Source organism: Microcebus murinus, chromosome 5 (assembly GCF_040939455.1).
Source record: "Microcebus murinus isolate Inina chromosome 5, M.murinus_Inina_mat1.0, whole genome shotgun sequence".
Taxonomy (NCBI): Eukaryota; Metazoa; Chordata; class Mammalia; order Primates; family Cheirogaleidae; genus Microcebus; species Microcebus murinus.
Window position 1 is genome coordinate 100,466,865 of NC_134108.1, and position 21,266 is coordinate 100,488,130.

At 40.9% G+C, this 21,266-nt stretch overlaps 1 protein-coding gene and 1 pseudogene across 1 annotated transcript in view; both read right to left on the reverse strand.

Moving 5' to 3' along the window:
• The window catches only part of SPATS1 (spermatogenesis associated serine rich 1), a 35,716-nt gene that overhangs the window by 2,280 nt on the left and 12,170 nt on the right, over window positions 1-21,266 (reverse strand). The window contains exons 3-6 of the mRNA XM_076002748.1: window positions 18,812-18,939; window positions 17,372-17,533; window positions 7,129-7,249; window positions 6,329-6,391 (exon numbers count right to left, since the gene is read on the reverse strand). Coding sequence (XP_075858863.1) covers window positions 6,329-6,391; window positions 7,129-7,249; window positions 17,372-17,533; window positions 18,812-18,939 — 474 coding nt within the window. The remainder of the gene's footprint in view (window positions 1-6,328; window positions 6,392-7,128; window positions 7,250-17,371; window positions 17,534-18,811; window positions 18,940-21,266) is intronic.
• On the reverse strand, window positions 2,120-3,866 carry LOC105859548 (annexin A7 pseudogene; annotated as a pseudogene).

The window sequence follows — 21,266 nt, forward strand, 5'->3', positions numbered from 1 at the left end:
TTATAATAACTTTGGTTGAAGCAATCAAAGAAAACAGTGAAAGACTTACAGTAAATACATTATAATACACATAATAAAAAGTAACAAAATAATATGATAGAACTGAAATCAAATATATCAGTAAAATCAATAAATGCAAATGGCCTTAATTCACCTATCAAAGAAAAATATTTTCAGTAAGTAAAATCTAATTCTATATCTAAAAGACAGACCTAAAAGCAAAGGTGATTCAAAAGCAAAAGACTAGGCAAAAGTATATTAATGAAATGCTAACAAAATAAAGTAAGAATTAGAATCTTAATATCTGGTGAGGTATAATTTAGGACAAAAAACATTAGATGAGAAAAACATGACACAGGAAGAGTTCTTAAAAAAAAAAAGAAAAAAAATTAAATAAATAAAAAAAAAAAACAAAGATATTTTTATAATGCTAAAAGACAATTAACAACAAAGATAATCAGAAACACACTAATATCTAGACACTTTTACAAAGCAACTCTCAGTCTATGCTAGGCCAAATGGACAAAAATAACTAAGGAAATACAGAGACTAAATAACACAGCACACTGAGCATGATGGTGCACACCTGTAATGCTAGCAATTTGGGAAGCTGAGGCGGGAGGATCACTTGAGGCCAGGAGTTCAAGACCAGCCTAGGCAACATAGTGAGACCTCATCACTAAAAAAAAAAAAAAGTTTTTAACTTTTAAAAATTAGCTGGGCACAGTAGCACACATATGTAGTCCCAGCTACTCAGGAGGCTGAAGCAGGAGGGCCACTTGAGCCCAGGAATTTGAGGTTATAGTGAGCTATGATTGCACCACTGCACTCCAGCCTGGGCTGCAGAGTGAGGCCCTGTCTCAAAAAACAAAACAAAACATAACCAATAAAGTAAATCTTCTGGGTATGTACCTAACTCTGCATCCTGATAAAATAAAATACACTTTCAAGTACAAACGGAAGCATCTTATTAACTAAAGACATCTACCCTACATTGATTGCAAGATGCATCCTCATTCAAAGTTGTTAAAATGTGTGAAAATAAATTTTAAGTGTCCTAACATACATGCAAACCATAATACTTTTTCTGTGGAGGATGCATTAGTTGGAATGGCCTGCCTCCTGTTCTTCGCTGGCAGACTTATCACCTAAGACCCAGATCAAATATCACCTCCTCTACAACACATTCCCAACTTCCTCATGTGTACTATGCGCACATTGTACCATATTCGCTTTCAATTGTTTTATGTTGACTCATTTACTGGTCTCTGTCCCCCACTAGACAATGAGCCTTGAAACGAGAATCATATCTTATTCATCCTTGTGACCCCTGCCTCCATTACCTCACCACTTTCCCATTTCCTCTGTAGGCCAAGTGCATAAATCGTGCTCTACGGATATCTGTGGAGCTGATTAAATAATTCCTGTAGACGTGGTACAAATTATAGGGATCTTCTCAATGAGTAATCTAATCTTATCTCCCTAATTTTTATTCTAATTCTGGCTCTGTCACTAACTAGTTAGGGAAGACTTGGGTATGTCATATAAGACATCTGTTTATCAGATTTTTCCCTTACCTTTTTTTTTTTTTTTTTTTGAGACAAGGTTTTACTCTGTCACCCCAGCTAGAGTTTAGTGGCATCATCATAGCTCACTGCAACCTCAAACTCCTGAGTTCAAGCAATCCTCCTGCCTCAGCCTCCCAAGTATTAATAGCTGGGACTACAGGTCTATACCACCATGCCTGGCTAATTTTTCTACTTTTTTTGGAAATTGGGTCTTGCTATGTTGCCCAGGCTGGTCTTGAATTCCTGAACTCAAGCAATCCTCCCACCTCACCCTCTCAAAGTACTAAGATTATAGATCTCCTTACCTTAAAGTTGGATTGCTGCATTTGCAAATTTAACATTTTTAAATTTCCAAGCACTATTAGTACAATTTTTTTTATTTCAGCATATTGGGGGCACAAATGTTTAGGTTACATATATTGCCTTTGCCCTGCCTAAATCAGAGTTTCAAGTGTGTCCATCCCCCAGACAGAGCACACCGCACCCATTAGGTGTGAATATACCCATCCCCTCCCCCTCCTCCCCCACAATTAGTACAATATTTATTTATTTATTTTGAGATTGTTTTGATTTTTATTCGATTTGACATCCTGATTAGAATAAGATTAGTGAGAATGAAGCTTAACAAACATTGTGATATTACTACATCATAGTGATATGGCTTTACATTGATTGTATATAAAGAAAAAAATTAGAATTAAGGCAAGAACATGCGCAGACCAAGCACATTACCCTGACATAGTCCTTAGTAAAAACCTCTTTTGCTTAGGTGATGGTTGATATTGCTGCATGCAGGTCACTGCTTTGAAGGGTAAACTATGAATAGCTTCATTCATGTAAAAAAAAAAAAAAATTCTTCCTACTGGCCCACAATGGGTAGAAGCAGCCTTCGATAATCTCCACTCGTGTCACTTGCAAGCATTGTGCCCAGGGTCTTCTGATACATCTGCGTAAACATCTGTTTTATCTGCACAAGATCAATCTCACTTCGAGTGGCCACAGTCCTGACCAGGGTGGAGTCATCTGTGCCAGCACCTTTCATAGCATAGTAGAGCCTCTCAGCAAAGAAGGCAGGGCGGTTCAGGGCGCACTGCAAGATGGTCTTCAAACCACTTTCAACGTACCCAGAAAACTCACGGCCCACACTGCTTAACAAATCTCAATTAGCCATCCTGGAATAAGCCTCCATGGTAGCTTTCAGCTGAGGAAAGCTTCTCGTGGCAAGGATCATGTTAAAGCAAGATTCATCTGTCCCTAGTCTTCCCTCACCAGCTTGATAGAGACGCTGAGCATCTTCCTGAGCCATTTGGTGGTTTACACTCTGGTTGTCATCACGATTTCCCTGGCACATGGATACAAGTAAACATTCAAAAGGCCCTGATGTATCTGACCTACTGTCCTTTTCAAGGTCTCATCCTAATTCTGATTGATAACCTCTGACGATTTCTCGGATTTCCTGATTTGTTCTTGTGCACAAAATCTCAGTCAATACGCGTTCCTGAGTTCCTGCTCCTGCACTGCATTCCGTAAACTCCAGGCATCGTAATATGCAGGAGGCGTGAACAGGGCAAGGATTAGTTCTTCCATATTTCCACTTAACTCTGATTTGAGATCTTTGATCAAATCCTCGCCATACATGGTCTTAAAAGCTGCTTTAATTTTTTGCCTCTGATCTTTGGAACGGGTGGCCACAACATCCACAATGGCTTGCTCGTCTGTCCCAAAACCCTTCATTGCTTTATGGAGAATTTCTGCATCTATCATAGCATCGAAGTTGGCAGCTGGTCTGACTGTTCCTTGGGCGCCCTGAGTCATCGAAGCAGGCTGACTATGTTAAGGAGCTTGTCCTCTGGGATACTGTCCTCCAGGGGAGCCACCAGGTAGCGGGACGCGTGCTGGACCACCTCCACAAGACTGCGAAGGAGGCTGTGGATAGCCAGAAAAGCCTGCTCCACCTGGTGGGACTCCAAATCCTTGGCCAGGAGGAACTCTAGGATAGGATGGAGCTCCCCCTGCCTGTGGAACACCAGGATGGCCTCTCGGGGATGGATAACCTCCAGGTGCAGGGTGCCCTCCAGCTCCTGGGTAGCCACTACTTGGCACTTGTGGGTAAGTACCTCCTCCCACTGGAGGAAAGCCACTAGGATAAGGACACTGACCTGGAGGGGGAAAAGATGATTCCTGACCTGCAGGAGGATATCAAGGGAAAGGTGGGTAGCGTGTAGGGGGATAGCCTGGGTACGACATTCTGACCCCGGAAGCAGCGTCACAGCCCAACCCGCTCGCTCGCGAGATGGAGCCGGGAGTTAGTACAATATTTAAAGACATGAATAAATGTAATGAGAGTAATGCAACTGTACAAAGATGATTCATCAAATGAGAAAGAAAAAAACCTATGATTTTTATTCAAAGGGACAAGGAGTCTTGTTTCCAGCCATAACGAAGTAGCAGGGATCATATTTACTCTCCTGGTTAAACGGCTATAAAACTGGACAAAATATATGAAGCAGCTGCTTTCAGACGTGAGACAACAGACAGCACAGGACTGTGATCCTGGAGAAAAGGAAAACAAAGGAGGAGAGCCCTGGGATCGGCCAGATTTTGCCTGGAGGCACATTGCCTGGAGACCACATAATAGGGATGGGTAATCCCAAGCACAGCACAGTGTTCTCTCTGAGTTTGAGGAGCCAAGATCAGAGTTCAGAAAGTGTTAGAGGATTGGAAGCTGGAAGACAGAGTTCTGCAGAAGAAGCTATACAAAAAATGACCTTCGGAGATTTGCATAGCACTCTCTTTGAGTCTTTGCTAAATATTAAGGCATAAATGTGTAGGATGGAACTCCACAAGATTAGACAACAGAGTGGCTGGGAAACCATGAACTGAATAGTTCCCAGGACTCACAAAGGTCTAAAAATCATCTGAGTTCCAACCAACTAAAGTGAAGCCTCCTAAATTAAGACATAGTAAAGACCCTAAAATGGCCATGCTTCACTTAGTAGTGGGGTTAAACTACCCCTAAAGTAAAGGCTACTTTAGACATGCCCTAACAAAGCTTGAAAGCAAGGCTCAAAAGGATCAAACCAAATTACAAGTGACTTAAGTGCCTGCTAGAACAAAGCCTGGCACTCTTCAAAAGAATGCAACAAAATCCAGACACTCAACAACATAAAATTATAATTTCTAGTAGCAAACAAAAATTACTAGACATGCCAAGAAGCAGGAAAATATGATCCAGACCAGGAGAAAAATCAGTCAGTAGAAACACCCAGAAATGGCCAGGCGTGGTGGCTCACGCCTATAATCCTAGCACTCTAAGAGGCCAAGGCGGACAGATTATTTGAGCTCAGGAGTCCGAGACCAGTCTGAGCAAGAGTGAGACCCCCATCTCTACTAAAAAAAATAGAAAGAAATTAGCTGGACAACTAAAAAATATATATATATATAAAAAAAAATAGCCAGGCATGGTGGCAACCCACCTGTGGTCTCAGCTACTCAGGGGACTAAGGCAAAAGGATCACCTGAGCCCAGGAATTGAAGGTTGCAGTGAGCTACGATGACACCACTGCATTCTAGCGCAGGCAACAGAGTAAGACTCTATCTCAAAAAAAATTCAAATTGAATTTCTAAAGATTAAAAATACAATAGTCACTAGATGGATTAACAGCAAATTAGACATTGTAGAAGAAAATAGTGAATCTAGGAAACAATAAATGATAAATCTAGCACCAGAAACTGAAACTAGAGCCTTTGTCTCTCCTGCCATAACTAACTGGTTAGTGGACTTTTTCATCAGGGTGACTGTCCCCTAAAGAAAGCACCCAAGTCTCCCAATTCTCTTATTGGCCACAGCACAAAAGGATATGCTGATATACAATGTTTTGTACTTTGAAAAAAATATATACCTTTTTTTTTTTAAGGAAAACCAGACTCATTGGTATTCTATGACTTATACATGTAAAAACATATTTGCATATGAAAGGCAATGTACAAAAGCTAAAATAGTTGGGTAGGGTAATGGAGTTTAGGCAATTGCTATTATTTTGAATATTCTACAGTAGTGTTGATTTAAAAAATGTACAGTACAGATATGAGAAGCCCTAATTGTGTGACATAAGGTCTCAAGTTGGAAATAAAAGGCTTTTATTCCTACTGAGCTCCAGGGTGGATCAGACTCTGGGACCCTTTCTCGCTCTATCCATACTTATATGAGACTGTTTTGTATTAGAAAGTAAAAGGAAAGAAAAATATATCTTTCTAGGTCAGAAACCTACTTAGGTAAAATAAGTGAGGTTCAGAATGGAGCTGAGAAAAAGTATGAAATTAGAGGAATGATACTTCCCTCAAATACAGGAGTATTCTGTTGGCTTTCTCTCTGACTCTTGAAGCTAACCATTCTCCCTGGTTTCAATCATTTCAGTATGTGTTTTTGTTTTCCAACAGACTTACGTTCTGGAAAGCCAGGTCCCTGTCTTTTTGCTCCATGTAAATTCCCGATAGTGCATACCTAGCATAACACATGGCATCTCGTAGTTTGTCATTTACATCCGTTGAATATGTGGCCATCCCCATTGCCAACTCCACAAACCCTTGACCTCTATGTGTCTCTCCAAATACCCACCTTACAAACCGTCCCACACTCCTGCAGGGATTCAAAAGAGTCCCATGTGTTGGTTGTCTATAGTCTCCTCCACAGGAGAAAATAATAAATAATTGATATTCCATGAAGATGAGATAAGATAAAACATGCTAAGAGAACTCACTTGGGAATTTGTGGAAGAGGCTCAAGTGGAATAAATGTATCAAATTTCTTTTCATAAGGCACTCTGAAAAACATAAAAAGCAAGAATAAAATTAGGTTTCAAGTGTGACCATCCCCCAAACGTTGCACATCTCACTCATGTTTGTATATACTCAGACTCGAGGGGGGAGGGGAGCATGGGCAATATACGTAACCTTAACATTTGTATCCCCATAATATGCTGAAATTTAAAAAAATAATAAAATTAGAATGGCATCTAGAACAGAGATCAATACATCGTTGTGTTCAATAGAATATCTTATTTTCTTGTTTCAATTTTCAAATATAGACTTCAAACCCATAAGGACCCTAATTTTTATCATTTTAATTAACATCACTATATCCCACATGGTTAATTTTTTAAATCATATTTTAAATGTAATATACCAACTATTTTTCCTTCAATGTAATGATCCTCCTGTTCTTCTCAAGCACTTTGGTCTAAGTGTAGCTCCAAGTTTAAATCAAGCCATACAGTAGTCATTAACCAACAATCTGATTTGGTTTGAAAATTCAAATTTGTGAAAATAGAAATAGGAACAAAATTAACATGCACTCTTTTGCAGTCAAGATTCTGCATATAATTTCAATTATACACATGCATATGTGTATAAACTAATTAAAGATGAGCTTTTTAAGAAATTTTCATCCAATCATGTCCTCATGTGGTCTACTCCTCTTAAAAATATGATTTATATGTATAGAAAGAGACATAATTCCTTTAAAGTTAACTAAGTAATTCTAGGAATAACATACACTTACACTGAAAAATTCACTGGTGGGAGGGTTGCTCCTGCTTTGTAGAAGCCTTTACTCTGCTCTGGGTACATATATGGATTGTCCCCTGGAGTTAATTTTGGGATTCCGTTCCTGGGATCAATACCTGTGGAAAATGTTTGTTTGAAACAAAATCATACAGTGGGATGAAGATGATCCACAGATTTGTTGTATCAACATGACGACGGAAATAGGATATTTTAGTGTTTTATTATGAGTTCCATGGAGGTTTCTTAAAGTTCCATTGTGACTATCTTGCTTTTAGGTGATGAAGATAAAAGTATCAGTCTATGTTTGGGACATTTTCCAAAAGGTGTTGTTATGATTGCCTTTGCCCTGAGAAAGAATGATTAGGTTCAGATGGAGTGTTTTGGCTTAAAATATCCAGTGAATCAGGGGTACCTTTGCAATGATCCAACGATCTCTGATTTAAAATCTTTTCATTCCTGAGTATTAGTGCACTTGAGTCCTTGAGTCCTAGAAAGCTCAAGAAGCAAGTACACTTGGGGCTCTGCCTCTCTGGCTGGGTCTCAGGAGGAAATCAGCTAATGAGTATCCTGTTCCCCCTTCTGCTTCAAGGACTGGGGCTGTGCAGCACAGCAGGTGGCTTGTTGGTGACGAGAAAGTCCATCGCTGCTCAGCACACCCTGCCCACACAGCCGAGGCTCTGACACCCAGCTCCGCTCAATACTGCTAGAAGTAATCTGCTTAACAATCCCAGGACTGTGCAAGTCAATGAGTCGCTTGTGGATTCCCACCTGGAAGTGAGAACATTCTAACTAAGCTTAGAAGGCTGCAGCTGCCACTATGTCTTCCTCAAAAAGTCTAAGGAAGACTTCTGATAAGCTGTATCTTACCTACCCAAATTCCTCTAGCTAATGGGGAAAAAAATCACCTGCACCATAGGTGGGAGTTTTGAGTTATGGAAGTATTTAATTCTTTACCTTTCTCCTTCCAAAGCCTTTTCAATAGCTAAGAGTCTGTATTAAACTTTTCATTAGCTCTTACATGTAATGAAATCGCATCGACTACACTCATGCATGTGCGTGCCTGCCGGCAGGCAGTGCTAAGGATTCAAAGCAGGGACAGTTGAGTGACCATATCTTTTGAATCCCAAACCAGGGCACTGACAAGTAAGAGTCAGGTGACAGCAAGAGGTGAGGAGAAGGGTTTGGACTTTGGAGTCAGTACACCTGAGTTCAAATTCAATTCTGCAATTTCTAGTTCTGTGCCCTCGATCTATTTATTTAACCTCCCTAAGCCTCAGTAACCTCATTTATACACTGTTAATTTCCAATGGCTACTTTGCAGAGTTATCATGTGCCCTAAATGAGGTTGGAGGCCAAGCTGACGGACTACACGCAGCCCGCACAACCCAGCTCTCATGGAGAGGACTGAAATGGTGAAGAGACACCCAGCTCTGATGGATCATGAGAGTGAGAGCACTAGGGATCCACAGAGAGGAGGCAGGAGTGAAGTAGGAGCTGCTCAGCAAGACCAGCGGTAATTAGGGAAGGTGCCCACACGCGAGAAAGGCAAAGAGGAAAAATTCCGGACTCCAGGATTCCCCCGAGGATATTGCAACCAGAGCAGCGGGAGGTCCCCTCCACTGCAGCAGGCCTGAGACTAGGACAGAGATGTGACTGCAGGCCATGCAGCTGCAGCTCCAGAGAGAAGGGAAGGCTGGCTTGCAGCACCTGGGCGCTGTGGCTGGTGCCATTGTAACATCCCAACCCCAGAACGCTACTTTTGCCCCAGGGGGCCAATGGGCAACTGCATCCTCCTGGTGCCCCTGCCAGGCAGGGAGGGAGCAGAATTCCCAGTGCTCATGAGTGCCCCATGGGCAGGAGGTGTACACCCCTGCTGCTGCTGCTGCCCCCAGGGGTGAGAAGAGCTGGAGACCAAGGGCCTGGCACCTGCTACTGTGGCCTGGGTGATCCTGCTCAACTGCACTTACTGTGGCCAGGCAGAGCACACCTCCATAGCCCTGAGTGCCCACTGCCCACTCCAGGACAGCTGGACCAAGGCTTCCTCTGCCACTGCCTGAAAGGCCCCAAGCAGGATCAAAGCCAGCACAGCCATGGCTTTTGGACCTGGGCAGTCTACACACCATGGACCACACCATCCTCCACAGGCACCACCTGAGCACCCTACCTACCCCCGCCCATGCACCATAAGTGACCCCTGGACCTGCTCCTTCCCAAGGAGGTGCCCTGCCCCTCTTTTTCCAGGGTCCCACACCACCCCCTATAATGAGCTATGAGCCACTCCACCTCATTCCCTGTAGGTCTGAGGGCTGCTACTCCCTGAGGGTTCACCTATGAGGACCTCACCTAGCCCACAGCCCCTCAGCTGCCTAGGCCTTACACATGCATGCCGTGCCCAGCGGACCTTCTCCATCCCACATGCCCTGTCCTGCCAGCCAGTTCCACCTTGTGTGCACACCTAGTGCACACCTGGCACCAGGGGCCAGCCTTGCCACAGCAGCCAGGTTACAACCACCAGGGAGACCCAGCAGTGCATCAGCGTTAAAGGCTCACAGTGTAGCTGCCCCTCTCCTGCCTGGTCAAGCTTCTGGAGTAGGACCCAAGTGCCATACAGGGACCCATCCCTATCATCACCTAGCAACAGAGGGCTCAGCAGAGGAGAACAGGTGTACCATATCTGCAATCTGTTTTGAGCTGAAAGAAGTGGCTCCAGATGAGAAGGCACCAGCATAGAAACTCTAGCAACATGTAAAAACAGGCTGTCTCAACATCCCCAAAGGATCACAATAGCTCTCCAGTAACGAACTCCAACCAAAAGGAAACTTGAAATGACAGATACGAAATTCAGATTATGGATGGCAAGTAAGATGAATGGAATTGAGGAAATGGTAGAAAACCATCTCAAAGAAACCAAAAAAATAATTCAGGACATAAATGAAAAATTCACTAAAGAGATAGCTAACTTAGAAAAGAGATAAAGAAATGAAAGAGTCATTTAGGGAATTCCAAAATACATGAGAAAGTTTTGACAACAGACTAGACCAAGCAGAAGAAAGAATTTCAGAGCTTGAAGACAAGGATTTTGAAGTAACCTAGTCAGTAAAAATATAGGAAAAAAAAAAAAAAGAACAAAGAAGAAAGAATAATCACTGAGAAAAATATGGGATTATGCATAGCAAACCAATATAAGAATTATAGGTTTCCCCAAGGGAGAAGAAGAAAATTCAACAAGCATGGAAAACCTATTTGAGAGAATAATAGAGGAAAATTTCCCTGATATTGCTAGAGGTTTAGATATTGAGATACAAGATGGTCATCTAACACCTGGAAGATTCATATCAAATAGGACATCACCGAGACATATAATCATCATACTGACTAAAGTGAAAGAGAAAATCCTACAAGCTGCAAGATGAAAGCAACAAGTTCTTTGCAAAGAAAAACCCATTAGACTAACAGCAGACCTCTCAGCAGAGACCTTTCAAGCCAGATGGGATTGGTGTCCTATTTTTAGTCTTCTTAAACAGAATAACTGCTAGCCAAGAATTGTGTATCCTGAAAAACTAAGTTTCATAAATGAAGGAGAAATAAATTCTTTCCGAGACAAGCAAACACTAAGGGAATTTGTCACCACTACACCTTCCCTATAGGAAATGCTTTAAAGTGCTCTATACATGGAAAAGAACAATCAACACCCACCAATGTGAAAACATCCAAAAGTTAAAGCTCACAACCCTTATAAAGCAATAAAACAATGAAGAAAACAAAGTAATTGGGTACCATTCAATATGATGAACAGAACAGTATCTCACATATCAATACTAATATTGAACATAAATGATCTTAATGTTCCTTTAAAAAGATACAGACTGGCTGAATGGATGAAAAAACACACCCAGGTATCTGCTGTCTCCAAGAAACCCATATAACTCACAAGGATACTCATAGATTTAAGGTAAAGGGATGGGAAAAAAATATTCCATGCAATTGGAAACCAAAACGAAGCAGGAGTAGCTAGTCTCATATCAGATTAAATAGACTTTAAATTAACAATGGCTAAAAAAGATGAAGATAGTCATTATATAATAATAAAGGGAGCAATATAGCAAGAAGATATAACAATCCTAAATATATATGAACCTAACACAGGAGCTCCCAGCTCATAAATAAAATACCACTACATTTAATCAAAGAAGTAAAAAACAAAACCATAATTGCTGGAGACTTCACCACTCAATTAACAGAACTGAATAGATCATAGAGGCAGAAGATCAATAAGGAAACCCTTGACTTAAACAGGACTCTAGAACAAATGGATCTAACAGATACCTACAGAACAACTATACCCCAAAACTGAAGAATATACATTCTTCTCATCAGCACATGGGATATTTTCCAAGATAGATCATGTGAGCCCACAAAACAAGTCTCAGCAAATTCAGAAAAATCAAAATCATTCCATGTATCTTCTCATATCCCAGTGGAATAAAACTATAAATCAACTCCAACAGGAACTGTTAAATCTACACAAAGTCATGGAAATTAAACAACCAGCAATCCTTGGGTCAATGAAGAAATTAAAATAGACATCAAAAGATTCTTTGAACTGAGCAATCATGACACAAGCATCCAAAATCTATGGGATATAGCAAAAGCAGTTTTAAGAGGGGAATTCATAGCCTTAAATGCTTGCATCAAAAAGACAGGAAGATCACAAATTAACAACCTAATGTCACACCTCATGGAACTAGAAAAGGAAGAACAAACCAAAACCAAAGCTACCAAAAGAAAAGAAATAACAAAGCTCAGAGAAAAACTAAATGAAATGGAAACGAACAAGAAAAAATACAAAGGGCCAATGAAACAAAAAGTTGGTTCTTTGAAAGATAAACAAAATGGATAGACCTCTAGCTAGATTAACCAGAAATAGAAGACAAAGGACCCAAATATGCTCAATCAGAAATTCAAAAGGAAACATTACAATGGATACCACAGAAATACAATATATCATGCATACTAAACGAAAATGATCTGAGCAAATAACTGGGACTCAGGAAATGGTAACATAAGTTACCATAATGTCTGCAGAGAAAGAATTTTTTTAAAAAAGAAATGGTAGGCCGGGCGCTGTGGCTCACGCCTGTAATCCTAGCTCTTGGGAGGCCGAGGCGGGCGGATTGCTCAAGGTCAGGAGTTCGAAACCAGCCTGAGCAAGAGCGAGACCCCGTCTCTACTATAAATAGAAAGAAATTAATTGGCCAACTGATATATATAGAAAAAATTAGCCGGGCATGGTGGCGCATGCCTGTAGTCCCAGCTACTCGGGAGGCTGAGGCAGAAGGATCACTCGAGCCCAGGAGTTTGAGGTTGCTGTGAGCTAGGCTGACGCCACGGCACTCACTCTAGCCTGGACAACAAAGCGAGACTCTGTCTCAAAAAAAAAAAGAAATGGTAGCAGTTGTCATTATTTGAAATCAGGATGGGACTAACATCCCCTCATCCCAATTACTGTTTAATCTGAAAAATACTATTGCTATATAGTTAAGGTATTAACCTCTTCCCAGGGAATCATATCTACTCAGGGACACAAGACAAGATATGTAAATAAGGAGATAATACTATAAGGCAGTTAATGCCATACACTATAGAACAGTGGCTCTATAGTTTTATTACACCTGAAAATTACCTAGGAAGCTTGTTAAAAATGCAGCAAACCAAGAAATTATGTTTCAGAAGATCTGGAGTGTTTCCCAGAACAAGCATTTTTTTACAAACTCTCTAGCTGATTATGATGCAGGTGGTCTAAGGACAACACTTAGAAATATACTATTATTGGCTAGGCCTATAATAGTAATATTCTATATTACTATTACTATATTATAGGCTCATGCCTGTAATCTTAGCACTCAGGGAGGCCAAGGTAGGAGTATTGCTTGAGCTCAGGAGTTTGAGACCAACCCTAGCAAGAGCAAGACCCTCCCTGTTTCTACTAAACATAGATAAATTAGCTGGGTGTCATGGTGCATGCCTGTAGCCCCAGCTACTTGGGAGGCTGAGGCAGGAAGATCGCTTAAGCCCAGGAGTTTGAGGTTGCAGTGAGCTACAATGATGCCACTGCATTCTACCTGGGGTGACAGAGCAAGACTCTGTCTCAAAACAAACAAACAAAAAAGAAATACACTCTTGTAAAAGATCTCACAAAAATTAACAAGCAAGTAAAAAAATAACCAGTGGAGTGGACGTCAGTTACTTTCAGGGGAAGATCTCCCAAACAACACTTCTGAGATAATGTGTTTGTTGAAGCTATTAGTCATAATGTTGGACTTTGGTATAATTTCTGAGCATTCCACAAAAAGCCAGTATCAGCTCAAAGGGCTGGCCACTATGTATCGACAGCTGACAGACTCACACTGCTTCATGATCAGTTCTAATGCTTGTTTAGGCCTTTAGACAGATCATCCAAGCTCCTGGATGTAAAAACGTACAGAAGGTAGAAAATGGAGCACACACATTAAAAGACAAATAACCAGGCCTGGTACGGTGGCTCACACCTGTAATCCCAGCACTTTGGGAGGCGGCGGCAGGAGGATCGCTTGAGCCCAGGTGTCACAGACCAGCCTGGGCAACACAATGAAACTACGTCTCTCCAAAAAAAAAAATTTTTTTTGAGACAGAGTCTCACTCTGTTGCCTGTGCTAGAGTGCCGTGGCATCAGCCTAGCTCACAGAAACCTCAAACTCCTGGGGTCAAGTGATCCTCCTGCCTCAGCCTCCCGAGTAGCTGGGACTACAGGCATGCACCACCATACCTGGCTAATTTTTTCTATATATTTTTAGTTGTCCAATTAATTTCTTTCTATTTTTAGTAGAAACGGGATCTTGCTCTTGTTCAGGCTGGTTTCAAACTCCTGACCTTGAGCAATCCACCTGCCTTGGCCTCCCAGAGTGCTAGGATTACAGGCATGAGCCCCTGCACCCGGCCTCCAAAAATTTTTTTAAAAAATAGCTGGGCATGGTGGTCCACACTGTAGTCCTAGCTGCTACTTGGGAGGCTGAGGCCAGAGGATCACTTGAACCCAGGAGTTGGAGGCTGCTGTGAGCAATAATTGTGCCACTACACTCCATCCTGGGTACAGAGTGAGACCCTGACTCAAGAAAAAAAAAAAAAAAAAAGGACAAATAGCCATACAGAGGAGCAAACTGTTCACCAAATAACTTATTCTGCCCCACATTTCTGAGCCCCAATGCACTTAGGGAGAGCCATGTTCTGACCAATGGACTATGAGAAGAGATAATATGTCCCACTTTCAAGAAGAGGCATGTAAGGAGCTGATGTGTGGTGACCTTCCAGCACTTTCTCTTTCCCCTGCTATGACAACCTTAGAAGCCACAGGATGAGATGGAAAAGTCACAAGATAAAAGTAGGAGGGATCCTTGGAGGGGAGCTGCCCTGGAGAGCTACTAGATCCACAGTGGACTTTACAAGAGAAAGAAACAAACTGTAATGGTTAAGCTGCTGAGATTCCAGGGATTCTTTGTTACTGCAGCAGAGTGTATCCTATTCTGACTAATGCAATATGCTATACTGTAGGAAGAGCTACACAATGGAAAAATTATATTCTCAGGCCTATTTCCCTACAGCCTACAACCATAGACAACATGTTGTTCTTTCTTCTCTGGCAGCAATTAGGCCTTTAGGGAACTCCACCAATGGCCTGATGATTGTGGCTGATGGGTTAGAGTCAACCATTATTTAAACATATTTTGATTTATTTTTTCTATCATGAATGTGTTCCATTCCAGTTCATAATGGTAGCTCCTGACAGTCCTTGATTCTGCCTCTTCATCTCATCCAAGAAATAACGAGTGAGGAGAGAATATCACAAAGAAAGACATGTCCTGTGTCAAGCTTAACAGTACCAAGTGCTGCAGTGAGATCCAGGCAGAGAAGATGGAAAAAGACCATTGCATTTGATGTTTAAAGAAGTCATTGTACAACATCACCTAAGAAGTAATCATGCTAAAATGAATCAAGCCTGTAGATCCAGCCACCAGTTTACAGAAAAGATGTAGGAAAGAGGAACCTGTTAAATGGTACCAAGGGATGTAATCAGCAAAATCCTGATTGTGGTAAACACTACAGGACAAAAACCTAGTTTTTTCACCAAATGAATTGCAAGAGAAAAGGAGGGAGGAACCTATATGTTAAAAAAGACTTAAGAGGCATACCAACCCATTTCAATGTGTGGGCTTTATTTGGATACTGATTTAAACAAATTAATATTCTCAAATTATGGCATTTATGAGACAACTGATTATTTGAACACTGAATGATCATATTAAGAAGTTATTGTTAATTTTTAAGATATGATATTGTGATATGGAATTGTAGTTAAAAATAATCCTTATCCATTGGAGGTACATGATATATTTACAGATGAAATGGTATGATGTCTGGAATTTGCTTTAAAATAATCCTTGGGAGGGCCGGGCACGGTGGCTCACACCTGTAATCCTAGCACCAAGGCGGCGGATCGCTCAAGGTCAGGAGTTCGAAACCAGCCTGAGCAAGAGCGAGATCCCACCTCTACTATAAATAGAAAGAAATTAATTGGTCAACTAATATATATAGAAAAAATTAGCTGGGCATGGTGGCTCATGCCTGTAGTCCCAGCTACTTGGGAGGCTGAGGCAGCAGGATTGCTTGAGCCCAGGAATTTGAGGTTGCTGTGAACTAGGCTGACGCCATGGCAGTCACTCTAGCCTGGGCAACAAAGCGAGACTCTGTCTCAAAAAATAAAATAAAATAAAATAAAATAATCCCTGGGAGAGGGATAAAGATGAAACAAGACTAGCCACATGTTGATAATTATTAAGCTAAGTGGATGAGTCCCTTGGGTTTCATTATGCTATTCTCTCTCCTTTGACACATATTTGAAAATCTACCTAATAAAAAGTTTTTCACTTTAAAAAATGTAAAATAGGGGTTACCTCTGGAGTGGGGGGAAGAAAGATGTAGTATTCAGGGAAAGACATATCAGAGGCTTCAAATGTAAAGATAATATTCTACTTCTTAAATGGGGGTTAAGAAGCACACAAGTATTCGTGGTATTTTATTCTGTATATGCAACAAATAGTTCATAAATATGCCTTTGCATTTACTTAGTATTTATAAAACCATAAAGAAAGGAAGGCAAGAAGGGAAGGAGGAAGGAAAGGAGAGAGGGAGAGAGGGAGGAAGGAAGGGAGGAAGGGAGGAAGGAGGAGGAAAGGTTGGAATAGAAAGGTATAATAAACACAAAATTCAGCAAAAGATTTACTTTTGAGTTAGGAGGGGAGTGATGGGTGAGCGTTAGGATAATGCCATTTACTTGTGATATGTACCTGCAGCTCAGGAATGCAGGCTACAGGACTCCTCAAAGACCCCATATCAGTGACCCCTCTCCCAGCTCATCTACAATGGCTTTTCATGCATTCTCCATCCAAATAAATAAAAATTTCAATTCTCAAAACTATTTGTCTCTGCTATGAGTTTAAAACTCAAAAATGGAATGTTCTACTTGTTCCTCTTTATAGTCCTGCCACAGCAATCCTATTCAGCGCCGAAGCAATTGCCTCCTACACAGATATTGCCACAGAAGAGTGTGCCATAAATGGCCTGTTGGTACTCAGCAAAATTTTAGGGCCTTTCAATAAATCTATTCTGGGGAGGTTCAGGCGGAGAACTCACCAACCTACAAACCAAGGGGATATGGACAGTCAGATAGACAGACAGACATATATTCATCTCAATAGCTTTTCATTAAATTAAAGCTATAAAATAACAGCATGCACTTCAGGCTGAGGTTTACAGGATGTTTTCCTTGTGGAGAATATATAATACAATTTAAATGCATATGCCAGGCAGCATCTAATGGAAACAGAAATTATTTTCTTCAGACTTCAATAAGGGTTTCTATTAATAAGTATCTGAGAAAACTTCTCTGATGACTTAAATGTCACATTAGCATTTTATGAAATTCAAAGAAAAATGAAAATGTGGATCAACATATGTTGTGAGTTCTTTGCCAAAACATGTAGCATGGCAACTGTCCCCTTCACTTTTCCATCCTCCTGGCTGTTCTAGGTGACATGGTGACTCCGCAGGGCTGCCCTCAGCTACAGCACGTGGGGCCTGCAGAATCATGACTCAAGGGTTTTTCAGATATTGCACAGTCAAAGCCCAGGAGGAAAAAACATTACCGTATTTCTTTCTCCCCAAGCTCTTGTCCACCGTACTCTCTGCTACAGTCCTCCTGTTGCCGAGGAAGACCCCATTAAAGAAGCACTGCTTTCCAACATGGTAGGTGTGGATATTGCTGCTAAACCTTGGGTAAAATGTCCACTCTGGACGCTGCCCGTCTTCTGCAAGGTATGAGAAATCCTTCCATTAGTGCTGCTCCCAGTCTCATATTGCAATTGGATGACAAAAAGCTGTAAAAAAAACTCCCCAGGTGCTATCTGGCTGTTCCCTCTTTAATCAACCTGTATAATCCCTTGGTTCTACATCGGGGCAGTGTCAACCTCTGTGGGACTAGTCACAAAAGGAAGAGAAGTGGGGGGGGAGTGACCTAAGAGGCTGCATTTTCCCCCCTCTTTAATCTCTCCTTCAAAAATAAAGCCAATGCTATGTGTGGAAGTTATGTATGGGTTGGGAAGTTCAGAGACAGTCTTGCAAGCATCTCTGATCCAACCTTCACTCTGATAACTGCGTAGGAAAAATAGAACGCCCCTCAACCGGGGAATGGCTAGCCAACAATGGCATCTCAAGTAGGTGGAACATAGTGTCGACTGCAGCAATAGCACGCACACGTGCTACATACAGTTTCACCAGGAAGTGTACACACGCGGTAACATCAAATGAGAAAAGCTGCTGTCAGACCTCAGGCTAGTTACTGGACCTCTCAGTGCCTCTGTTTCATCATTTGATACTTGTCCTCTAAGATTGCTAGTGGTGTTTTTAAACAATAAAAGATCCCCTGGCAGCTCTAGGATTGTTTGGGAAATACTTGGGCTCTGGGGTAACCAAGAAAGAACACAAGCTTTGGAGGCAGGCAAGCTTGGGTTCTAATCACACATTGCTCTACTTCCTGGCTATGCGGCTGTATGGGTGACTGAATCTCTCCAAGCCTCAGTTTCCTTCTCTGTAAAATGGGTAGGTCTATATTAGCCACATAGATCTTCTATGTAATGACAGAGAAAGAAGTCCATGGTCTATTTACTGCTGATTAAAAAGAGTCTGTATACTACGACTGATTTATTTTATAACAGTATATGTATACATGTGTTTATGCATACACATACATATACATTTCAAAATTCTGGAAAAATAGATATCAACTCTTCACAGCTATACAGAATAGGGATATTGTTGGAGAATATTGAGGAGTGGGTTTTTATACTCTATATACTTCTATATTATTTTAATATTTTGCTGCAGTACTTTAACAGGTTTTATATAAAGGCATTTCATTTTTGAGAAACGTGTAACAATAACTCCCCCGCAGAGTTGCTGGGAGAAGTAGAGATAAGGCGTGTCAAATGCCTGGCACTCGGGAGTCTTCAGTGACCGCAGCCACAGTATGGCAGATTTCTGAAAAGTCCCTGGGCACAGAGGCACGCGGAGGAGTGTCCATGACTTACTTGTCTGCAACCTAAGCAGGCTGAATTCCTTGGGATATGTATCCTTTTGGACTTCAGGCAATGAGGTTTCAGAGGAGTGATCAGAATGTGAGGAGGAGGAGGATTTCTGATCCAAATCTGCAGCAGTGCTGGAAAGAAAAGAAGAATCAGATTTTTTTTTTTTTTTTTGAGACAGGGTCTCGCTTTGTTGTCCAGGCTAGAGTGAGTGCTGTGGCGTCAGCCTAGCTCACAGCAACCTCAAACTCCTGGGCTCCAGTGATCCTTCTGCCTCAGCCTCCCGAGTAGCTGGGACTACAAGCATGCGCCACTATGCCCGGCTAATTTTGTATATATATATCAGTTGGCCAATTAATTTCTTTCTATTTATAGTAGAGACGGGGTCTCGCTCTTGCTCAGGCTGGTTTTGAACTCCTGACCTTGAGCAATCCGCCCGCCTCGGCCTCCCAAGAGCTAGGATTACAGGCGTGAGCCACAGCGCCCGGCCCAGATTTTTTCTATGTGCTTAAACTGGTAGTTAGAAACTGATCTTACATATCTTATGCTAGAATTGCTCTCACTTATGAGAAGTGGGACTACTCCCCTGTAAAAGTCCCTGAGCATATAATTTATTTTTCCACAACTTGAGGGGACTGAAATATATTTTAAAAAATACATTGATTAAAAACAATTTGGTGGTTTCTCAAAAAGTTGAACATATAATTATCATACGACCCAGCAATTCTACTCTGAGGTACATACCCAAAAGATTTGAAAACAGAGGTTCAAACAGATATTTGTAAGTGAATGTTCATTGCAGCATTATTCATAATAACCAAAAAGTGAAAACAACCCAAGTGTCCATCAACATACAAATGGAGAAGCAAAATGTGGTATGTACATATAATGTGATATTATTCAGCATAAAAAGGAATGAAGTTTGAAGACATGCTACGATGACCCTTGAGAACATTATGCTAAGCAAAATAAGCCAGATAAAAAAGAATAAATATTGTATGCTTCCACTTAAATGAAATATCTAAAATAGGTAAATTCATAGAAACAGAAAGTAAATTAGAGGTTAGCAGGGGTTGGGGAGAGGGAAGAATGTTGAGTTATTGCTGAATGGGTAGAGAATTTCTGTTTGGAGTGATAAAAATGTCCTGAAAATAGATAGTGGTGATGGTTGCACAATATTATGAGTGCAATTAATGCCACAGAATTGTACACTTAAAATGGATAAAATGGCAAATGTTATGCTATATATTTTTTACTACAATTGTTAAAAAGGAATGATATACTGATATTCGTCACAACATGGATGAACCTTGAAAGCATTATGCCAGGCGAAAGAAGCCAGACACCAAGGACTGCATATTGATAATTCAATGAATATGAAATGTCCGTAATAGGCACATCTATAGAGACAAAAAGTGGATTAATGGTTGTCTCAGGCTAAGGGAACAAGGGAGATGGGGAGTGATTGCTAAACGGTTATGGATTTCTTCCTACGATGATGAAAATGTTCTAAAATCAATCGTGGTGATAATTGCACAACTCTGTGAATACACTAAAAGTCGTGGAGTTGTACACTTTAAATGGGTGAACTGTATGATATGTGAAATAATTTTCAATAAATCTGTTGCCAAAAAAAGATGCATGTTCAATAAAACCATTAAATGCAAATAAAAAATCAATAAGAATACAGAGAAGAGAAAGCAAGAATACAAAACAAACCAAGACTGAAACAGTTATAATGGGGGAGTGTTGTGTTTTGTTCTGCATTTTCTAGCAGTTAAAAAGGCCCACAACGAACTGCTGTGGGTGTCAGCAGAAAAAGCAATCACTTCTGGTTTCAATGGTTTTGCACTTGATAGATGGCCTTGGACAATGTCTTCAGGTATAGTTATCTGTTATCAAGCCATAGGATTTTTTTTTCATAATGTTGCATCACACTTATATTTGAATAGTTTCAAAGCAATTACATACTGTTTGTCTTGATTGTTCCATAACAATCTTGTTATGTAGGTAGGGTCAATAAGCATCATTTCCATTTGAAAAGGAAATGGGATATCTCAGGGAAGTTGACTTTCTCCAACAAAAAGGTTTCTTCACACCTCCACAGGGTGGGTCAGAGCTGGATCTGCAGCCCAAATCTCCTAACTCTAGACTACATGGACTAAAAATCGAAGAGAGCCCTAGCTCACTAACTCAGCACCCTCCTGTTCAGAATATATCATCATTTTGGCACTGGAATAAAATATGTCTCTCCTAAATATGAGGGGGGAAAGGCTTTGCTGAACAACTGTGTAGGAAAGATTACAAGGATAAAGGAAATTTTCCAAAAGAACTTAAGAAGTATCCACCTGCTTCATGTATTCAACAAACATTTATATGAGCACATTTTGTGGCAGGCACTGTTCTAGACATTGCGGACCCAAAGATGATTCAACACAGTTCCTGCCCACAAGGGTCTAGG